Source organism: Symphodus melops (genome assembly GCF_947650265.1).
Source record: "Symphodus melops genome assembly, chromosome: 10".
Lineage (NCBI taxonomy): Eukaryota > Metazoa > Chordata > Actinopteri > Labriformes > Labridae > Symphodus > Symphodus melops.
The window spans coordinates 19,519,374-19,542,472 of NC_136700.1; the positions used below are offsets into that span (position 1 = coordinate 19,519,374).

Below are 23,099 nucleotides of genomic sequence, written 5' to 3' on the forward strand. Positions count from 1 at the left end.
TTTAATTCCTCCGCTTGCCAGCCTTGCCTGTAAACAATGCATTGATTTTTACATCTTTATTCAAAAATAAATAAATCAGAGACTCTTGTAGGGACTCCAAGTGTACCACTAGTGGTACTCGTACCACCGATTGAGAATGAAGGCTTTATACCATTTACCCAAGTCTTAATCATCTGCTTTTTCCAAATGTCCTTAAAATGACAGTAACCATGTTTCCTTCATCTGAGAGCTCTCATGAAACCACAGGCAGGCAACAGAAGAGGGATTGAGAGGTAAAAACATTTATTTTGTCACATTTCCTATACAAAAGCCCTTTTTCAAAAGGTATTACTTCATACATTGCAGGAATGACAATAAAAATAGTACATTGGTTAATTGTAAAATTATACACATATATTTATATATATATTTTTGATATCCAAAATACATTGCATATAAGAAGTAGCACAGATTCTTTTCGATAATGCTTGTGAAACATGAAAGTTAAGGGTTCATAAGAATAATTCCTTTATGCTGCAAATAACACATCTCCTTTGTATTTGTTCTGTTAAGATGTACATTTTCTGGAGAGGCTGTTTTTGAATAGCAATAATGTTTGTATTCATTTGCATACGATACCTGAAGTTCTTGACTAAACAGAAAAAGCAACCGATCCCAGGGCTTTCTGGCATAAAAAAAAAAAAAAGATTCAAGAAGGAAATGATTCATCATGAACACATTTGCATATAGAGGAAAGGAATCCCTGGCTATTGGTTAATTTTTCAAGCAGGCTATTTGAGTTTTGGAAAAGAAAGAAAATACTTTCTGTGCATTAGGTCACTTACAATGTTCCAACCAAGTTTCAGAACTTATAACAATTACAAGAAAACAAAAAAATTGTAACATGTATTGCCCAAATGTACAGATATAAAAAATGCTTAAAATGCTGATCAAACTATTTAGCAGAAATGGACTTTTGCATTTTTTGACCGAGGTCAACTCGTATTAATTCTCTTGACTTTTTATACTGTGTCACATATGAAAATAACTCTGCATAATTTATACAGTAAGTTGCTTTAATGCCTAGTTGTCTGATGCTTATACAATAATACAAAATAGGTCTGACAAACGCACAGCGTTTGCGAATCTGAGGATTTCTTTGTTAAATCTTGTCATACTTTGCTGGTTTTTGTTCTCTGATAAACTACTTAGTCCTAAGTAATTCATGTTCAAAAAGGAACACATTTGCAGCCATGAACACCTGAAGATGGATATGTTTTGACATTATGGAATCCTGACTTGAGATTCATGTGCATTTGGCTGGGCTTAAGATCAGTGACAAACTAACATTCAAATACACATGCTGCTCGTAAACTAGGATCCAGCCCTGGTAAAATGCAACTTGACTGTCTATAAACAGGATTTACTGCAAAGATTCTACTCTGTACTGACCTATAGCGTACTGGCTGGCCTAAAGAGAGAAAGGAGACCGTGTGGCAGCCATTACTGTCAGAGTTCATTTGAAAATCAAAAGTTGTCAGATTTTTAGTGAGTGAGGAGATGATAAATATGTATCCAATTATGCATCTTATCATGTGATGCAGTTTGTGTCCAATGAATAGAAAATACATAATATAAACAGCAGTCAAAGCAGTGTAAGGGATATGCTTATCTTTGTAACACATACTTTAAAAAGATGCACTCGTGGCACCATAAGCCTCTTACGATTAAAAAAAAAAAAGATTCAAAATATGAACAGTCTTACAATGTACTGTAGGTGACATCTAAATCATCACTTTTGGAAAAAGGCCCTTTTTGTTTTGGAGCAGCATATTGGTTGTCAAAAATCAAGGATGTTCTTTTCTTCTATTCACAAAATAACAACATCTGACAAATTTTGATTTTGCTGCAGGGTATCCCTTATACGCGTGTTTCACAAACCAGAAGACATTCACATTAATACTGACACGGTCGAGCAACAAAACATCTGGAAATAGCATGGCTGAGAGGCAACAACATGGCAACAAATTTAATAGCCTAGTGTGTGGCCCCCTGAAAAACATCTGACCTGGGTTGAATTATTGTTGCAAATTACTTCAATTACATCTTGCCCCAGCATCCCCAGCACAGTGGAGTCAACTGTATACATCAGCCATCTTGAACTACACACACAACACACAGAGAGCATTTTCAGTAACTAGGTTGACCCAGGTCAGCAAAACATACAGCGCTTCCTTCACTGGCATTTAACTCTTCTCTAGCCTTCCAGTTTTGGAGGATAAATTAAAATGTGAATGGCATATTCCAGTTGCCACATTTCATTCAGTGCTGAGAAAAGTCCATCTCTTCGAGAGCTTCTCCTTATCCAGCGAATTTCAGAAGACTCTCCACACACACAAAAATGCAGATGGACAGACAAGCAGACAGAGACAGTGGAAACAGATGGCTGGACGTGGTGGGAATAAGAAATCCCGAGAAGGCTGTGGACATGCGGAAAAAAACAGATGCTTTAAAGCGTTATGTACATAATGTACTGAGGACGTAGATTGAGACCCATAAATATTAGGCCCATGTCTGGTGCGGTTGGATTGCAAAGAGGCGGACAGACTTGAGTTGTTCACCCTGGCCTCAGGCTTTGGGTTGGAAAGGCTTTGGGTAGGAACACCGAGTGGTGCATATTCTGGTGAACATGAAAGAGAAGGCACAGGAAACTCAGATTCATATCTGAAAAAAAAAACATTTTTAAAAAACAGACACTAGTCTTGTAAAGTTAAGTAGTATTCCATTTTGGACCATAGCATCCAGTTGTTATTAGATTCTTACAATAAAAAAATGATCCTTCAATTTAATCATCCTTCATTCAGGAGGAAAACAATCTCTTTCAACAAAGTCTTCATTGGTTCAGCATCATTTGGAGTGCAGGTCAGCAATTGTTGACTGTGTTGAGGGGTAAGGATTTTTTTTTAAGGAACTGAAAGGGCAGACAGAGTTTTTTAGTAGTAACTCCCCAGGTGTGATGGCACATGGGTGTTAGGATGGCGGGGAACATTTGGGTTGGGATAGATGCCTGCAGTGGGTGAGCTCCAGTACGGAGCAGTGGGTCCAAAGAAATTGGAGGAAGTGACAGGCATGGATTGAGGGTGTGGGGATACAAAGTTGACCTTCTGCTGGTGGGCGTGGTAGGAAGGCACATAGGCTAGGTCCGAGGGGTACTTATACATGGAGGACTCAGTGGGATGCGGCTGCAGTGCCTGAGCGATGCCGTGGAAATCAAACTTGTAGGCATAGCGCTTGCCGTGCACCTTGGTCATGATATTTTTGTCATAGTAGTAGCGCAACGCACGGCTCAGCTTGTCATAGTTCATGTTGGGCTTGCTCTTGCGCTCGCCCCAGCGCCGCGCCACCTCGTCTGGGTCCGTCATCTTGAACTCTCCGTTGGTGCCTTCCCAGGTGATGCAGCCAGCGTTAGCGCTGTCCGACAGGAGCTCCAGGAGGAACTGCCACAGTTGGATTTGACCTGAGCCTGATGGTGGACATAGACATACAACGGTAACTATGGAGCCACACTCAACCAAAAACGATGTATTCACTTTTCACAGCTTGACATCTCATTATCCATCCAGTAAAAAAGGGATTTCTGAGAAAAATCGGCCCATTCATACCAGGCATGATTTGAGGATGCCTAAAATCTTACCTGGATTGGCTAAACGACTACTGGTTGGACCCAGAATCTGGTAAGGATCTGTGGACAAAAGGAGAGCTTTGTTGGTCTACACAGCAGGTACTGTTGGGACAAAATGGAATGCTAACTCTACTTACTTACATGGCGGTCTGGTCAAATTGACTGTCACAAAGCAACAGCTAATTTTTTCCTACATTTTACAAATAATGTCACATGACAATGTGAACAATTAAAGTTTAGCTTTGGTGAAATTAGTCAAAACAAAAAATACTTAAACAAGGAAAGAGCCACAGGGGAACATGCTAACAATGCTAAATAATTAACTTTGTTTGCTTAAGAAAGAATCCTATCCATAAACCAATACCTGGCTGAGCTCTGGGCTGCTCTGCGGTCTTAGTCACATTCTGGGTAACAACTGGTGAGCCTGTAGAGAGGAAGAGAGAGAGAAAAAAAGAGAATGAGAGAGGCATAAAAAGGTTTGGAGACAACATTAGTAGGGTACCACCCTTCAAAACATCATGTCAGCAGAGTTCCAAAGTTTGTACAGTAAGGCACTAATTGAGGGCTGGACTGACTTCTTTAGACTGTTAATGTTCTGTCAACCGAAGGTGTAATCTTTAGGATGTCTGTGTGGAGGTTGAGGATACCTCTCTAGAGTAATACATCCTTTAGAGGTTATGATGATACAAGATGACGAAATGAAAACGCAATCCTCACCTTTGCCACTGTGCATGTTGTTTGACCATCCTGTCCGCCGTACAGCATCATATGAAGGGTCTAAAAGGAACAATAGAGGAAAGAAGTGAAGTTTGAGTACAAAAAAATGAAATGAAAGATATGTATTTTAAGGCTGCTTTTGGCGGTGTAAAACGTTATGTATAACACTCGAAACAGAGCCGTCTCCACAATAAAAAGCTAAAGAAACCAGCAGTTGTTTGCCAAAAAAATCTGTTATTTCATACCTCACTTCATATTTTTGTAACCTATCAGATATATAACAAAACTGCCAAATGGCATCAATAAATCTATCAAAAAATGGTCCACGGGGCTCTGAACAGGATATCTGGGCATTGTAACGTGGTTTTCATTTGGCACACTGTGGTGGTTAAGGTGTTGATGGCATCATCTTCATGAGGGTACAGTTGGTTCAGCAGCTTGCAACACTCTGACCACAAGTAAAAGCGTTGGTTAAAATTCATGTACGCCATTACAACTGAAACACACAAACGTATGTGATATTCACACACAGGCAGCTGCTTTTATAAAACCTTGACTAAGAGCGAAACTGACCCCGTTTGCATGGGCCCTACACGCTGTGTCCCTGACTGAACGTAAAGCTGGACTGCTTCCAGTAACAATCAATCACTCTGACACAAGCAGATAAAACGGAGGATGCATCGTTCACCTGGCAGTGTCTCAAAAACACCCTGGTATACTCACGATGCACCTGGCCAGTACCCCTTGATGGTTTCTATTATTTCAGGCTATACAGTTCAAACAGTTGTCAGAGTACAGGGAAACATGATGCGTATTGTGGCCAGATATGCCTTACACTCTGTGTTGTGCGTAACACGCTATTCACCGGGTTATCACTATCTGCAAATCTTTTTGTCAGCAGTGTTTCTCCCAAAGGGCACCGAATAGAGACGATGTAATGGTGATGACAGAGGTTGTTGCTCAGATAAACAAGCTGTTAGAAGGTCAAAAGGCAATCCTGTTTCCTATCAGTAGAGTTGGAATTTTTGAGACGCAGGCTTACTGACAATCAAAGCTGACAGCTTAAATCCCTGGTGAAAGACTCATTCTGCTGCAACTGTAAGTGGACATTGAATTGCTTTTGGGTCAGTAGCTGACCAATGTAAAATTAATCTTATAAAGACAGTCAAATGCTTCAAATACAGCAAAGGTCTGGATTACATTTTTTTTCTAAGGAAACACAAGATCAATTTCTTGTCTCGTTACTTCTTGGATTTATAAGGGAGTATGCTCATCCCAGAAAACAACTGTAGTCTTTGTGTGTATGTGTAGGTGTTTGTTTGTAAGTCATGAATATTTATGCGTACTTAAATTATTCTCAACTAGGCATCAACCGGTGTATTTATGTAACATGCAAGCTACCCATCTCTACACCAACAAATTGTCAGCTTAACTTTCTGTCTCCACTTTGAAGATCTAATTTGTTAAGACTCATGGAAAAATCTAAACATAATGTCTTAAGAAGGCCTAAAAGTAAAATTGACTTTTCAGGCCGGTGACGGAGCAAATGGAGTTAGTTTAGTAGATGTGGTCTCTTGTTTATAAAATTCATTCATTTGCACATGAGAGCAACTAAATGTAAAAAATATAAATAATAAATATAATAAAAATAGGGCAAGTGTTATGATTTTAAGTCTCAGCTCTCAGCTTCTCAGATTGTCAAGGGGAAGGTGGAAGACTTTGAAGAGAACTATTAAGTACCATGGGATTTTAATTGACAACATTAATTTTAATTTGAACACCCTTTTATGTGGTTGTGTTTCCAGAAATTGTCTTGATTTCATGTTGAGAGGTCCCTGTTGATCCTCTTTTAAAGACTGAGTCTATCATAAGTCTTTCCTATCTGTTGGTTTGGGAATATCAGCAACAACATCAAAACTTCTCCAACAAACAAACCTTGGGAGTACAACCGAGTGGAGTACAACTTGGGAGTACAACTTACACCTTTAACAGTCAGTGAGGAATACAGGCTTAAGATATCTGGCATAATATCCCTAGTTTGTACTCTTCATTTCATATTTGATTTATAGCTCTTAGTGCAGATTTCCTTCCTGCTCTGATTAACAAGTACAAGCACCCCTTAAGCCCTAAAAATGCTTCATTATAATACAGACTGGTTAAGAAGTTTGTGAGTCCTAATGGTACTCATGTGGCTGATTGAGTCATGCAGAGTTGGTATGTGATGATGTGGTTTGTAAATATGTTAAGATATGGAACAGTGGTGGCATCATCAGGTTTAAAACGGAAGATCAGGGGTTCGAATCTCAGCTTCTACAGCTAATGTCCGACGTGCCCATGGGCAAGATACTTAACTCCAAGTTGCTCCCCTTTCTTTGTCAGCAGCGTATGCATGCCAATGAATGGATAGGTTAATCATGGTAGCCACTTTACAAAGCAACCTCTTCCATCAGTCTTTGAATAATGGGTAGATGTGACCTGCATTGCAAAAGCTAAGAGAGCTGTGCAAGCTCAAGGCTAATTACAAATTTCAATCGTGTCATTTACTATCCTGGTCACTTCTTTTAATTTAATCTACCCTGTAATTTAAGATGTTAGTACAGCTGATGCTTAATGTGACAATCTTACATCAGTGAACACTGTTGTTGGACTAATTTGTCCACTACAGAGCACCCCCCCCCCCCATCCCACCTCCCCAAAGAACTGCATGTCTGTGGTTTTGTGTCACGAGACAAAGATGTAAGGATGAAAGTTGCAGTATTGACCCATCAATCTCTTTTAACCGCATTAGAGGAACTTCCAGTGGCATATAATTCATCAGCAGCTAAGTTTCATACAGTATACGACTCCCTTTAAATCCTGTACAATGCTGCCCTCCTGTGGACCAAATCATATTGACATCTTTATTTTCTTAAAGTGGAAATAATTAATGTACGAAATCAACATCTGCCTCCTTACACACAAACACACACACACACACACACACATGGACACACAATTGAACTAAATACCTTCGTAAACACAAAAAACATAAATTGCTTTGTAACTTGCCAAACAAAGTTCTACTGTCTTATTTGTTTCTTAGCTGCCCTATCAAAAGTAACAACACTTCCTATCCAATGATCGGTCTTGAGCTACATTCAAAGGAAGCTGTGCGGCCTTGTTGTTCCTTTTATTAACAGCGCTATATTCACCCGTGCCAAAGCGTCCTGCACAAGGGACCTCTTGATCTCTTCACTCAGTTTTTACTTTTTATCTTATACCACAGAGTTTTTCAGCACCCATACTTGTCAGTATAGATGACACAGGGTCTCTGGTCTGTGTGATGAATCGAGGAATATTAAAATAGAGTAAAGTTCTATCGTTTCAAGTGACAGTTCAAAAACACACAAAGCAATGGTAGGTATAGAATGGAAAAAGAAAAGTGAATATATTGATCAAACAAATGAACAAAAGAGTAACACAGAGGGAGACAAAAAGAGGAAGAAAAGGGACAAATAAAAAGCGGGCTGCCGTGGCTCAGTGGCGCTGTCAGGTTCAATCTGTTGTGGGTCGGCAGGATAGCCAAGGAGCAGCGACTGGGGGAGAGTCCTGGGAGACTTGCGTTTCCTGCCTGCCTCGCTTGCAGACAACCTCTCTTTGTTTGACTGGCCCTTTTTTCCCCTCTACACACCGCCAGCCCCCCTATCCACATCCACTCCCCGCCACCCCAAAAAACACATCAGGGCTACCTCCACACATACGTGGGGGGGGGGGGGAATCACAAACAGCACAGGAGGCTGTTTGAAGGGGGAGAAGCAAAGAGGAATGAGACAGAATGTAAAGAAGCCACAGAAAGAGAAAGCAATTTTATTAAGAGGCAGAGGGGCAAAAGATGGAGACAGAGTGACAGAGCATGAAAAAGCTGAGAGAAAGAGGAGAAGGAGAAATGTGAGCGAGGGGGAAGAAAAATAACGTGAAAAAAAGAGTCAGACGAAACACAACATTGGAATTTGAAAAGAAAATAATGGCAGAAAACCCCTGCTACCGTCTGGTATGAGCTAGCTGAGATGCCCAGTAATAATGTCTCCTTCAGCTTTTAGGAAATCTGTGGTGAAGTTCTTTACAATTCATCACATTTACCTACAAAAGTATGCAAGCAAGCGAGAACAGGCACTAATACAAGTTTTCCCAGTCTATAATAATCTGTTAAAAACTAAGTGGACTGACTGAAAGGTAGGGAAGTTGAATGAAGAAGAAGGAAGAAGCAGCAGAGGTAAAATGTACAAAGCCCAAGTGGTCGGAGGTACTCGGGGCGAACCAGCCATACAAACAGACACAGACCAAAATGTGCACACACAGAGCTGCCTCTCCCCAAACACCCCCCACTTCATTTTTCCAGGCCTTGCTCTGACTGCGACTTGAGCCAGTTTCCACTCTGGTCTGGGGTGTGGTGCATGCTCCTGGGAGACTCTGACTGCAGGACCAGTTAGTCAAAACAAGGCCTGAGTGCTAGACAGAGAGAGAGAGACAGAGAGAGAGAGAGAGAGAGAGAGAGAGAGAGAGAGAGAGAGAGAGAGAGGCAAAGAGATATAGTAAAAGGAGAAAGCTAGATAGAGTGGGAGTGAAAGAACAACTGGGCATAGAAGCTGGATAGAAAGAGAAAAAGAAGCAAAGGCGATAATCCAGTCATGGACTGTTCTTAACCTGTGTCTGAGCCAAGACAAGAGACCGAGACAGTGTGAAGAGTTTTAATACCCGTAATACAGGTGCTTTAAAAGCCGTTTAAGGAAGGAGCCATCAGAGGACGAGTGGAGCAAAGAACAAGATGCAATGCTATCACTTGACGCTTTTGCATTTATTTTATTCTAAAGAGAGAATTGTAGCTTTCTCTTTTTTTCTGTCTATGTAAATGCAATGAGGAGCATATGAAATACATAGATGTGACAGGTTGCACAAACACCACGCTGAATTGCCAGTTTGACGTGGCACCAAAATAAATAGATTCACAGAGGGGAATCATCGTCATCATCTTCCTCCATTCACCGAGGGAAGAAGCAGCGGAGAATATGAGTGTGCTTTCTACGAATTGTACTGTTCCAAAATGTCAAAGCAGACGGCTCAAACAGATGTGACAAACTTGAAAAAAGTTACAAAAGGGCACCAAAGGTAAAAAGAGGAAGAAGAAAAAAGAAAGCAGTGCTGTATACGAACATTAACAAGTAGGAAACAAACGAGACACAACAATACAGAAACTCCTCAACATATGCACTCAAAAGCGATGTTCATTCAAAGGGTGACAAATACACTAAGGCATTCAGAATCCCACCTACACACACATGCCTCTCCACAGGCATATTGAAGACACAGACGTTAGACACACACACACACACACACACACACACACACACACACACACACACACACACACACATCTCCTTTCATAGCTGCTGCATTCCATGTTTTATATGCTCTCTTTTATTCATAACATTGCATTTTACACCACCGAGTCTGGAGCAGATTATGGGTTGTCTCCTGCTGCATGCTCGTGCTTACTCTACCCCAAAGAGCCTGAATGGTATTTGACTGTTCTCGAAAGGCAATATGAACTTGAACATCTGGCAGTGTTGTTCTGACAAACTGTTGATAAAAGGTTCTCCAGCAGCAAGACTTCTTTTATTGTCGAATCAAGTTCACATCTCCATCCTGCTAAAACCTGTTTAAATGTATAAAAAGGTAACATTTAGCGTGATAAAATGTCTTAAGTAAGTTGGAAAGCAACTATTAATTCAACTCTTATGTTAATCAGTCTATCATTTTGGTAATAGGTCCATTTAAAAAGTCATCTCTGTTTGGGACCCAGGCTTCTCTAAGCGAGAGGCGGCAGCTCAGCTGGGATCACGAGACACAGATTTTTTTTTATGTGTTTATTTAGCAGATGCAGATGAGTGCAAGGAGGGGAATGAAGCAAAATGAGGATTATACAGAGTTCCACCCCTGTCTGCATTCAACATTAACAAATATAAATAGGCTTTAAGGGCTAACAGAGAAAATTCTGAATTGGTTTCTGTATAGAGCAAACTTGAAAATAAAACACACCACAGGGAAATAAAAGGTACAAAGAGTCAGTCCAAGTTAGAGGCGCACTCAGTGTTACCGGAGCCCATTATAGAAGTCATCTCTCGTGAAAGGGAAATGCTGGTGAAGGGAGTGACCCTCTACTCCTGCCAGTCCAAATACCTGCCGCTGAGAACCAGGAAGAGCAGGGTCGGGGGGTGACTGAGCAGAATCTTATCTTGCCTGCCCATTGCTCTATTGGTAATGAAGCGGGGCGAGAACAAGTACACAGCCTGCTAATGCTCACCACTGAGGCCCGATAGTGAGAGGCAGAGGGCATTCTCGGACACTTATCAGACCTAGTGTTTCCTCTCAGGCCTGCCTTGATAGGGCCCCTCATCCTGTGAGCAAGGCTATCACTGTTATTGCAGTCCTTTCTCTCGTCTCTGGTGGTGACACCGTATAGCTGATGTAAAGGATGTGTAGCTGTCTTTACTTTACTGATATGCAGTTGAGCCTTCAGCGAGAGGGTTTTGTGTCAGCACAAAATGATGTTTGTTGAGTGGAAAGGTATCCAGAGGAAAAAGACAATCATCCTAAGCCGCTGTGGGCGTTGTTCTTCGAAACTCAGCTTGGCTTTTGCAGAACTTTTGCTTCAACAGCACAGACATTACTTTTCTACTTCACCACGGCATTGCATAGAAATGGTGCAGAAAAATAAAAAAGCTTTGGATGCAGTTCACTTTTGCTCAGCATAAACAGCAACAAAAGCTCCATCTCAGTCTCGGTTCTGTGCTCCCAGTCATGAGAAAACCTGCCTAAAAATCCTAATATGACAAACACATGACAAATTCTCATGATTTTTTAACTGCTTCTATTCTTCCAGTCAGTTTCATTTGTTCTTCTAACATCTGTCAATATCTAGACGAAATACAGAACTAAATCAATAAAATGACTCATATTAAGAAATTGCAATCATTATTTTTCATTCATCACAGCTCAAGTTAATTTGCGCTCATTTTAAGCGATACGTATCTAAATTGGCTGCATTATTGAAACACGTGTAAAGAACTGACTGAAAAATGTGTATCTATTTTTATTTTGTGCACAATATTTAAAACTGCAAAATGGCCAGTCATTGCTAAAAGTCCCACATGCAGCATGGTTACTTGTTACCTGCTGTCATCTTCTTTGCCAATAGATCACTTACACACACTGTCGCATGCAACTCACACTCCTTTCTGCTTCAGTCTGGCTTGAAGAAGCCAATCAGGCTCCTCTGCTGTGTTTTCTGTCCACATTGTGGCACCTGTGTATGATGTCTCTCCCAAACAACCTCATTCACAAGTCTTGTGTCCCCCTTCTTTGCCATAATCAGCACATTCACCTTCTGCTTTTGACTCTGCTGTTGTGAAAAGGACTGATCAACACCCAGCTTTTGTCCACTTGTCATGCCTCTCTCCTGAGAGTGTCTGTCAAAGAGGCAGCGGTTCTCACCAAAAAAAAAAAAAAAAAGCAGTTTGGCTTATATTGTTTTTGGAATCACAAAAGGCGCACCTGCACAGACCAGAGCTTGAGGTTTGGATTTGTGGAAAGTGAACTGCATGCTAGAGTGTGTGCAGTCTCTGTGTACAGTATCTAACTGTCTAAAAAGGTTCTCTGAGGGTCAACTCCTCATCATACTTTTATTTCTCTGTTTTCACCTTTCATTCTTTTCTTTATTTTTAAGCCTGACAATTTCACCTTGACCTACTTACTGTGTTTTAACAGTGACAACAGCCCAAGTCTACCAACACACACACACACACACACACACACACACACACACACACACACACACAGGGATCGTCAGGATAAAGCGAACATGTAAATGAAATGTTTCCCTACCCTCTTTGGCAGCCAGGCGAGGGGATGGGTCTGTATGAGATGGTGCGTTGTAGGATAATGATGAGCTACCTGGAATTAAAATGAAACAAAATAGAGCACAGTAGTAAGAAAAAAAAATCGAATCAATATATAGGTTATGAAAGGAAATATAATTGAGACAAAAGCAGCATCGATCAGCTTAGATAAAGATGATATTAAAAAATGAAAAAAAAAAACGTTTTATAGATTCTTCCATGAGAGCGATCAGTGACCCACAGTTTAAGATATAAATGAGTAAAGTTCCCTTCTCTTTGAAAGTCATTTAGTGTTGCGTTTAGAGTCAGATGGCTTGCAGAATATTTGCTCATTTGAAAATCAATAGCATTAACTAATACACAGGATATTATTAGTGACTGTAATTACAGTGTACCATGTCCCTGAAGACATTCAGAAAGCTCACAGGGTATAAAGAAAATAACCAGCAGGTGGCAGTAGAAGGTTCAGATCAATTACTGTCATGTAGCAATATAAAGCCCTTTTCATTTCTTGAATTGTGCTCCTGTTTTTAACTAAAAATAGACGCCCTATAATAATTCATGACACATAAATTTGGTCTGAAATAAATACAATCCAGCACACAGTCTGTGCGTTACATGTCGGAAAAAAACCCTGGAGCCTGGCAGTGTTTTAACTGCAATCCTTACTCCTGAATAATAAAGTCAGGGAGGCAGGAGTCTGCATATGGCGGCCTATTCATTTCACCTTATGGAGCAGAACTCTGCACTGCATTCCTTCACTTACAGGCACCCTGGGCGGCACCAAAATGCTCTCTTAATTTTAGCTGCCCCCAGGCATAAATCAGCGAGTGGAAAAACAGAGCCAAAAATGCACAGAGAAAACACAAGAGCAGCTACTACGCAGGGAGTGTTAAGATTTAGCACTGCGATGGCTACAGAGAGCTGCTGAGTAAGGGAGATATATTTTCTGAATGGTATCATATAAAAAAAAAAACGTCAAAGCAAATTTAGATTTGGGATTTGCTTTGCTTGAGCTTTGAGGCAGGACCTAAAAGCTGGAGGAATAGGGGTAAGGGGCCCATGGTGGCAGACTAGGGGTCTATTTTTTTGGGGGGTGGCTTGGGAGGGGGGGTGCTCCACAAGTGTATTCTAACCTCCCAACACCCCACCCCTTCTGGTTCTACCTACTCCACGGCACCCCCAAGGCTCTGGGTCTAGTTTAGAAACCTGGGGGCCTCAGAACAGGGGAGCCATTGTATGAGGCTGGGTCCCTGCACAGCAATCAAATGCAGCTCCCCGTACAAAAATAATTCCACACGCAGAGTGTAAGCGCACGGGGGCAAACGAGCCACCAAAGCACCGTCTTTGGAATGAGGCAGAAAGTGTAAGAGAAAGATGAACCGACAGAAAAAAAAAGAAGGGGAGGGAGAGAAGGGAGGAGGAAGGGGTCATTAACCCTTTTCCTACTGTGTGCCACATATGTGGGCTGACCCAGACAGTCAAACAGGCAGCATTGCTGAGAAAACCTCAAACCACCCCACAGAGAAAATCAGGACTGCTGTATGGGGAGAGTGAGAGTAAGTATGAGAGAGAGAGAGACAGCTGACTGTTTAGTGAAGGGGGTCCTGGCCATGCTGCCTATTTATTTGGACGACTTCTTCCTTCTCTCAGAAAACAAACTCGTCCCGGTAATCTGACAGCACAGTGGGAGGACTGGCCAGTGTTTAGCCTTTAAGACCTCCACTCTCTCTTTCCCTCCCCTGTCACATCTGCTCACAGTCTGCTTGATTACATAACATCCACAAACAATTTTCTTTTCTCTCCTTCCTATGAGTGATGGCCCTTTAAAAAAGGGGGCTGTCCTTTAATTTGGATACCCCCATAATATTGACAGAGATCTTGGAGGGCTTGCTCAGCATTGTGATTGACCTCCGTCAGGCCCCTGCTGTTTATTCTGTAAAGCTATTTGATACTGTTGCCTCAAACATGCGGTTTGAGTTTTGTCAACAAACGGACGGTTCCAGTCACCCTCTTTTGGGCATCTTGCCACATAAAGGGGGCCAGTCAGCAGCAAAGGTGAAAAGAGTACTCAAGTCAAAGTACTGTTACTTAAAAAAAAAACATTACTTAAGTACAAATACCAGTCTGAAAATGTGCTCAAGTAAAAGTAAAAAGTAGCTTGTTGTAAATTTACAGCAGGTTAAAGTTACAAGTTCATCTCTCCTGTGTGCAAAAAGTATGGGAGGATTTAAATCTCAAAGTTTTTTAAAATTATATTGCAATCCTTACAAATATGATCAAATTTTACCTTTTAGATAATCATTTTCTTTTTTGACACTATCAACATCTTATTAAGTTGCTGCAGCTTATAACACTTTCTGATGTGTGCTTTAAAATAAGAGCATACCGAAGAGATGGCAATAAGTACATTTTATTGTGAAAATCTTTCCGGAATTAGATGTGTGTATTCCTTTGAGCTTTCACGGAGCAGAGACGATTCTGTCAGGAGAGTCACAGCCACATCCAACTTATTTCAAAATTAAAAGTACACACACACAAACCCCAATTACATTAATGTCAGTAAATGTAATGTGTTACTTTACTCCTCTGGTCAGCAGTAGTTATCATTTCAGCTTCACGTGATAATGCTGCAATGTCTGTCTCATGAATGTAAGAAACAAGCACTCAAAAATGGATATATAATTAATCAGTGTCTTTCAAATTCTCTGATGTCACTATTGTCACAACACCACCAACATTATTTTCTCAAGTTATTTAAAAAAAAAGACAATTCCTCATTTCATAATTACTTAATACAATGTATTGCTCAACAAGATTATCTCTGTCAAAGAAAAAAACTAAAATTGGATATTCCCATTAAGCTTTCAGCATTAGCAGTGAGCACTAAGGCCATATCAACATATAGCTGCAGGAGATGATCAACCCCCCCCTCAAAAAAACGTACAGTTGGGAAAGACCGACTCTTATTATCACATCTTACAAAGTTTACATCTATGAATAACCCAGTTGCAAAGTAATGTGTGGAATTTCAGCCTCACAAAAGGCTGCCATCAACCCCACATACTATAACCAGGTGTTTCGAACATTCACCATGTTAACTTTTAGTAAGTGGCAAACATCAGCAGCAGACGAGATGTGTAGTTTCAACTGTAACTGAGAGAATAGTGAAGGTACTTAGAGGATCACATTTCCTCTGTTTTAGTAATTTTACGTGCATATGATACGCCTTGCAACACATACTGACTGGTTAAGGTTAGGAAACGGGACTGGTTAAGGTCAGGAAAAGGGATTGGGAGAGGTTAGAATAGTGCATATGATACGCATTGCAACACATACCGACGGGTTAAGGTTAGGAAAAGGGATTGGGAGAGGTTAGAATAGTTGTCTATGGGTAACCTCTTGACTCCTCCTGACGAAAGTTAGGGATTGGGCGTATCATATGCATGCAAAATTGCAATTTGGCGTATGCATTGCACAACATTACAATGTTGTGTTATTTTTACGCAAAACTGTGAGACTGGGTTCAATTAAACTGCTATCAATCCTCTCATAAACTAGAGGGATTACAGCAAACTAATCCACTTCACACTACCTCTAAAATAATTTGAATTGTTCTGCCACCTTCCTCTGGCAAGAATTGTTGCTTCACACTCTTTGCACATGACGTTCTCTTTTCATGAAATTACAAAAGGGATTCCTCTTCATTGTCAAGGTTTGGTTTAGTAAAGGAATTGAAACGTGTGTATGCTAACGTGAAAGCCGTTTTCTTTTGTTCTGGCCACTAAAGCACAAAAAAGGAAGTTGAAATAAATGAAAGGAAATTCACAACACACCTGTCCCACAGCATGACCTGAATCTAAAATCATTTGGTAAGCTGACAACGCCATTCTTCTTGAGTGTTTGAGACTGTCCTAAACAGACAAGAACTGAAGAGGTCATTTGATTAATTCTCAAATAATGAAGCGGTTCAGGGATGGATCAACAATGTGAGGATTGAAGACCATTCACATCCCATAGCGAACATTGTTATGTCATTGTTATAACTTTGTTTGGACTAACTATTTCCCCTCAAATGCATTTGAAACGTTTAAATACTTCCTTTTCTGTTAAACACACCCACCAATCCAGTCAGGTGTGGGTTGTTCAAGCATTTGCCATAATCCAAATGATCCCCCACATAAATTAACCCTATGATTTTGTTTAAAGTTACTATACAAAATAATGAACATGTTAAGGATAAAGCTGAAAAACATCCCTGACTGAATTCCAAGGTTTTACAGAATAGCTCCAAATCATGATACTTAACTGGCAACTTAACTAAAGTACAATTATCATGGACCTCTAAGAAGCTAGCTTAAATTACAGCTGAGCTCATCTCAGTGTTTACATGAATAGCAACTGCTTATTATCCACCTCCCCTTATGCTAATGTGATATGTACATAAATTCCTTAAGCGCAAAGTCTCTGCAGCCCAGCCATCATTGAGCAGCCACAAACTGCTCTGTAATGGTGGCTAACAGCAGACAGCTAACAGTAAAGGGCACAGAGCCAGACTGCTGAGCCCCTCTGCACCGGTGATAATCTGCCAATAGAAAGAACTAATGCAAAGGGAGCTCAATAAAAATGTTGTGAGGGGAGAAGGAGGGTAGAGAGCTCTCCAGACCTCCTTTTTCCCTACTCAGCCTTCGAGCCCAGATGTTTATGGTCTGTATAAACTATTGAGGGCTCGAGAATGTCCCCCACTCTGGAGCGAGCTGCAGAGTGCAGAAGCCCAGACTTATCACTCTCTCTCTCTGTCTGTCTCTCTCTCTGTCTTGACTCCTTCACTGTAAATCCATCCAGACACACAAGCAACAGCGACAGCTGGGAAACAGAACTATTGCTGTTCTCCAACAGCACTCAATCATGACCACCTCGGACAATTTCCACACAATCCTTAAAAAATAGTTCATCCCCAGGACTTCTTTTTCGAGCTTACACTCGCCTACTTTAACAGTTTCTCCTGCTCACACCCTCACACTCTTGTCCTCAAATAACTACTGTGAAATACAGTACATCTGTCAAGGACATATTTCTTCATCCAATTTCTGAAATTGTTGTTTTAGATCCTCAGTATATTTGCTCTAAATTGTCCGCCTTCTGACTCATTCATGCCTTCCCCCCTCTCATTCCTCCTTCTCCTCTTGCATCTCTGTGCGTCGGAGGATACAGGCTTTCGTTGTCTGAGGTTTTGCTCAGCTCCTTTTCCAGCACATGTGGTATCAAACCGACCTACATGGGTGCGATAAAGCAAACAATCCGTGGTCCCTCCTTGACAGACTAATTTGAACAAATTCTCAAATTGCATTCCAAATTGAAAGCACATTGGGGTGCGGGCGGCCATTACTTATAAAAATCTGGATAAGTGACCAACAATGAGGCCAAAATAATGCATGGGCAACTACCCTTGTTACTGCAAGCAGCTGGGAATCCAGACAGATCTTGTGATTGTGCCAGCGGTTGCACCAGTGTTGGTGTCTGCATGGTATTCCTGCACATGACCTGGCGAGATTGTTTTGCTATTGTATGGCTGTAGGATGGGAAAGCGTGTCCTTGCCCCGTGCCGTGTGTACATACAGAGCTTAATGACTTTGAGGAATGTTAATCAAAGGTTCAATAAACAGAACCAAAGGCACACATGATGCACACAGATGTGTAGAAATGAAACCGTACCCCCTTGGACCATCCAACTTTTGGAGGAGGATATGGGGGTAATGTATAAATGGGTGAATGGGAAAGGAGGAAGAGATCACGTTATCTGGAGTCACTAATACTTCCAGGTTTTGGCTCCGTCTCTCCCTCCTTTCCCTTTTTCTGTATTCCGAAAAGCTCGGCCAAGCTCCAGCTCTCGTGAGTGAAGCCAGAGGTCTCTTTTCTGGACGGGGTTACTCCTTGTCTGTGATTGTGTTTGTTTGTGCTGTGGGGGGAAAAGAGAACGGCTTCAGTTTCCAAATCATCAGCCCCGCAGGGTCTACATTAAGCCTCGACCCTCCTCCTCTTCCTCCTCCCTCTCAGTCTTCCTTAGACGCTCATTTACTAACATTGTTCCTCTTGCCCTGAGGCTCCCAATGTCAATAATACACACTGCCTGCTTCTCAAAGACCTGCCCCAAAACAGGTCAGTCAGTCCAGGCACGGGACAGGAGCATTCATCTTTTTGATTGTTGGGAACCGATCCAAAGCAATTTTAACTGGCAAGTGGAGAGGATTCCCGAGACATTTCTTCTGTCTCCAAAACACACAAGGTCTAAATAAAAAAAGGGCAGCATTGGGCAAAGTCGCGGTGCAGCACGCCTAAGCTGTGGCTAAGTCCCGCAGCCAGTGGCCGTAATGAAAACTGCTTGGTGGAGTGTGCCCAGTGGCGGTCAGACAGATCCACCCGCTGCAGCGCTGCACAATGAGGCTGTTATACTCATGACAAGCATCTCTCTTTGCCCAGACGCCGTGCATAGAGAAAACTGTTGACACCCACAAAATACAGTTCCCATTACATCACGCTGTGGCCCATCACAGTATTTTGGAAGTTATTTTAAATTTAGTTGAGCCATCAGTCACTCCACCCAACTCGGTGTCATGATATCTCAGCCACGGCAGAAGCGGCTATCACCATTTTACAAAATGCTAAGAATTCAAAGATGGGACAAACTGTTCTCTTTATATTCAATATTCACACTATTCATGACCTTATGGAAAACAATGTGTTCCTATTTTCTTGACCAGACATCACTGTGTATCTAAACCAACAGCCATGCCAGATGTTACAGCTTACATCAAAATGTCATTTGCATAGTGCCGCGGAAAATGCTTGAGTTCCCGAAACATGTGAACCAGGATTGTTTTCGAGGAACTCTTCAAAGGTTACCGTTTCCAATTTAGTTGCCGCCATTGCAAATTGCAGATCAACTTTCTTTGCCGTGCTGAAGACAAAAGGCCTAGCGTGATTCCTGAGGCAATGCACCTGGCCTTCATCTTTCGCGACCATGTGGAATAAGGCGCTGCAAAGTCAAGTGGGGGATGCAGTGGATGGTTATCTCGAGACTGGAAAGAACCTTCTCGGTTTTCACAACCCTGCCTTATACTAAGTAGTTATTATGGAGACATGAGTTTCCAGTAAAAGCAATGTCATTGTTTACTTATTGCAACATGAGTATAGCGGAGTGACAAAAATAGTGTCACTGCCAATGTTCTTCGTTTTTTTTCTTCTCATATTTCTCTTCCAGAAGTAAATACGAGATGAAAAGAGAGAAGTACATCTTGTTGGTTGATTTCGTCTTCATTTGTGGGGTTTTTTACACATTATTTGCAAAACAGGTACTTACTTTCCCTGAGGTAATTGAGATGAGAGAGAAGCACTTCTGCGTTGTACATGGTGGTGAGCCGGAGGAAGTCATCCTTGCCCATCTTGCAGAGGTCTTTGCCGTCTGTGTTCTGAAACATGGCTGTGTCAATCTCTAACAGGCCGTACTCCTTGATTGCCCACTCGAGCCACTGGCGCACGTGGTCCTGGGACCATAATGATGGGTCTGCAGGAATACAGAAGAAGAAGTAAGAGGAAGCTTGACTCTGTTACAGTTGTTTCTGAACAGATGCTCGGAGCTGGACATGTCTCACGTCTGGAAAGGTAAAGTGCAGGGGAGAAATGTACAAATTGGAAACAGAATTTTATATCAGTAGCAGACCTTGTTCAGATAGTTGTAAATATTCTTTGTTTTTTTTTATCACATGGATAGTGTTAGCATGACTGCGATGAGTCCTGAGATGAGGTTTCAATAGAGATGAGGCTTCAATAGAATATCTTCCACAACGTAGTATTGGCTCTGAAATCCCCTAAATCTTGTATATTGTTCAGCAAATTTTGAAACCAAACCCCAGATTTACCACTTGTGGTTAAGGAGTGGTGTCCGTGGAGCTTCTATTAAGTTAATAGATGAGTGACCATTTGGATCAGTTTAGCAATAACATTTCTGTAGCCTTCTAATAGGAAAATATATCAATTCTACTTTCAGCGTTAATTCATCACATGTGCTAATTTCTTGGAAAATAATCACCCGTCTTTGGCATCAGTCTTACGGTGTAATCAAAACAGGCCTCTAAATTGTTTTGTGTGGCTATAATTAGAAATTGTCATGTTGTAAACTGTGTAATTTGATATATAATGAAAGATAAAGTTTGTGAAACTAATGAAAACATTTATGGAAAAGGCATACATCTCTTCCTTAAGAAAGTAATCCCATGACGTAAACAACTAGAACAATGGTTTACCCAATGAAGCAGCTAAAAAGATATTAGATTAAACTTAATCATATCAACCTCATATTTGATACGGGTATGCCTCTGTTTGTTGTGTGTTTGAGAAACCTGTTCTTACCAGCAGGTACAATGACTCTCCGCTCATTGGTTGTCATGTTGGGGGGAGGAGCATTCTTCTCGTCCATGTAGTTTCCATAGTTCATCTGAGATGAAGTGTCATTACTGCCCACCAGCTTATTACATTTACCCACACTGCAGTCTACTGGAGACTCTCTGCTACACAAACACACAAACAGAAGACAGTTGCAACATATGGTATAGATACATTGGGTACATATTGGGTTTTTCTTTTTTGACTTTAGCATGGGATTTTTCAGCACTACACTTGCCATGGCCAAATTTCTCAAAGAGATATTGTGGTAAAGAAATGGCTTGTTAAATAAAAAATCCCAGCAGTCAAAGCAAAAGCTTTTGTGTTTCCCTTCCAATTAATACAGATATATGTTTATTATTCTGAAGCCCGTATTACGTATGATACTAGGAGTGGTTGTTATTCCATACCTGGATCCGTTCATGTGCTCATATTCTCTCTTGACGTTGACTCGCACTGGTTGGTTGATCCACTCCTGTTGTGGGGGTAAAGGGTTGATTTTGTGGGTCTGGCCATAGTCCTGTGTGCCAGATGCAGTCATTTCTGTCTTGGGGAGAGGGGCAGCAGCAGCGTACGGAGGCTCAAATAAGGACTGGTCTTCACTCACCACTGATAGCGCCTCCTGTAGATGGAAGAAACATGTATAGGATTCTTGGTATTTCCTTCACTCCTCACTTTCGAAGACCTTGTGTTATGTATACACTTAAAATCAAAACGTACAATATATTTTTTTTAAATAAAAAGTATTTAGTTTGCAGTAAATTACATTACACATTGCAAAAATAAGTTGGTGAGCTTAGCTTAGCTTAAAGACAGGTGGAGAAAAAACTAGCCGCTTTAACACAATACACATACACATCTAAAGCCATTAAACAAACTTTAGTTATTTTGCCTACAGACCCTGAAGGACTGCCTAGGACATAGCTTCAAATGATTTGCAACATACTCTGTAAGTGAGCTACATGTGTAAATCAAATATTGTAAGAGGTGCAGGCACATGGTTCATTTTGCTTTTGCTGTGGTTCCATATTATGTGGCAGGCAGGATTAACAGTGGCGTAAATCTTCTCATCTTACCCTCAGCAAGTCTCTTCTGACACAAACTGAAACTTGTGATATCAAATTTTAATTCTCTTGTGCATTGTTGTTTACAGCAATTACGTGCAGTTATTGGTCATATCGCAGTCTGGCATCCTAAGTAGTTTGTGTATACAGCCCACGTAGCAACTGTAGCTTCCTGTTGATGTTAGCATGATGTTTGCATGACTTCAATCGAGCCCAAAGTGGAGTAAGGACGAGTTGTGAGCTTGGGCGTTGCTGACATTATCTGTTCATACATTCAGCTGTTCTACCAGTTAATACCCATCAGCTCACGCAAAGAAAGAAAAGTCTTATTTTCTCACATTTGATGAACACTGACAAACAAATGTCCTTAGCAACATATCACAGAATCCTGGTTTTACTATAATTTCCTATCTTTCATTGTCAGTATCTTCTTCACTTCAATCCCCCTGTCATGCCCTGAAATGTCTGTCTTGTGCGTCCCTTCATGGCTGAAGACTCAACAGAAGCAGAAGAGGTCACAACTACACCGACCCCTCTGCTGTGGCTCAGCTGGAGCAATGTCAGTTTATTAAAGAAAACAAACTCAGAAACGTAGTGCCGGCCAAGTTATTACGTGGTTTCAAACATGCTCCTCGTGTAACGTCTAGGACGGATAGCATGTATTGTAAATGATAGGTTACATTTGAAGACGCAGATGTCACTGCCAAAAGTTCCACAATGAATAGAGTTGGGCACTGGCACCATCTAAGAACTGTGCCAGAATGACAAAGTAGTAATTGCTTAATCTAGAATTGTTAACTATAACGAACACAAAAACCTATAAATCACAATATGAAGTGGAATCACTAGAGTCATATGGTTCTGCTGAGGATTAGGATTGGGTCTGATGCACATCTGGATCTGATGGCACAGCTTAGACCGAGACGTGTCTAATTCCAGAGGACTGAATTATTTCATTCCAAATGCCACATATCTGCTTGAGGGAGAAAATGCTACTTGATATTCATTGATCGATATTTCCAACACGTAGCTTTTATGCATTCTCTAAAATGAAAAGCAAAATGAAAGCAAAATCCTCATGATCCCACAAAGGTTTAAAATCATTCCATTCGGAGTCTTTTCATGCAAGTAGAACGTTTTCACTTATCCCGTTTCTGTTGCACATGTCTCCTTTTAAAGCACATTTTGTCATTGCTACATGAGTAGGTTGATGGAAATATATACACCAACGCAACAGTAACTGTAAATGGCAAGGAGGATCTTTCACAACTCTCTCTTTTA

At 41.1% G+C, this 23,099-nt stretch overlaps 1 protein-coding gene across 5 annotated transcripts in view; it reads right to left on the minus strand.

Annotated features, from left to right (window-relative positions):
* Positions 1 to 265: 265 nt before the first annotated feature.
* Positions 266 to 23,099, minus strand: part of fli1 (Fli-1 proto-oncogene, ETS transcription factor) — a 31,969-nt gene continuing 9,135 nt past the window's right edge. For 2 of the 5 annotated variants that reach the window (XM_079353922.1, XM_079353924.1), the window contains 8 exons: positions 21,165 to 21,376; positions 20,722 to 20,876; positions 19,673 to 19,876; positions 12,299 to 12,367; positions 4,379 to 4,438; positions 4,026 to 4,085; positions 3,674 to 3,721; positions 266 to 3,502 (listed from right to left, as the gene is read on the minus strand). In XM_079353922.1, coding sequence (XP_079210048.1) covers positions 2,973 to 3,502; positions 3,674 to 3,721; positions 4,026 to 4,085; positions 4,379 to 4,438; positions 12,299 to 12,367; positions 19,673 to 19,876; positions 20,722 to 20,876; positions 21,165 to 21,376 — 1,338 coding nt within the window. In that variant the 3' untranslated portion in view covers positions 266 to 2,972. Of the gene's footprint in view, positions 3,503 to 3,673; positions 3,722 to 4,025; positions 4,086 to 4,378; positions 4,439 to 12,298; positions 12,368 to 19,672; positions 19,877 to 20,721; positions 20,880 to 21,164; positions 21,377 to 23,099 lie in introns of all 5 variants that reach the window. The other 3 variants (XM_079353921.1, XM_079353923.1, XM_079353925.1) reach the window with 2 other exon arrangements.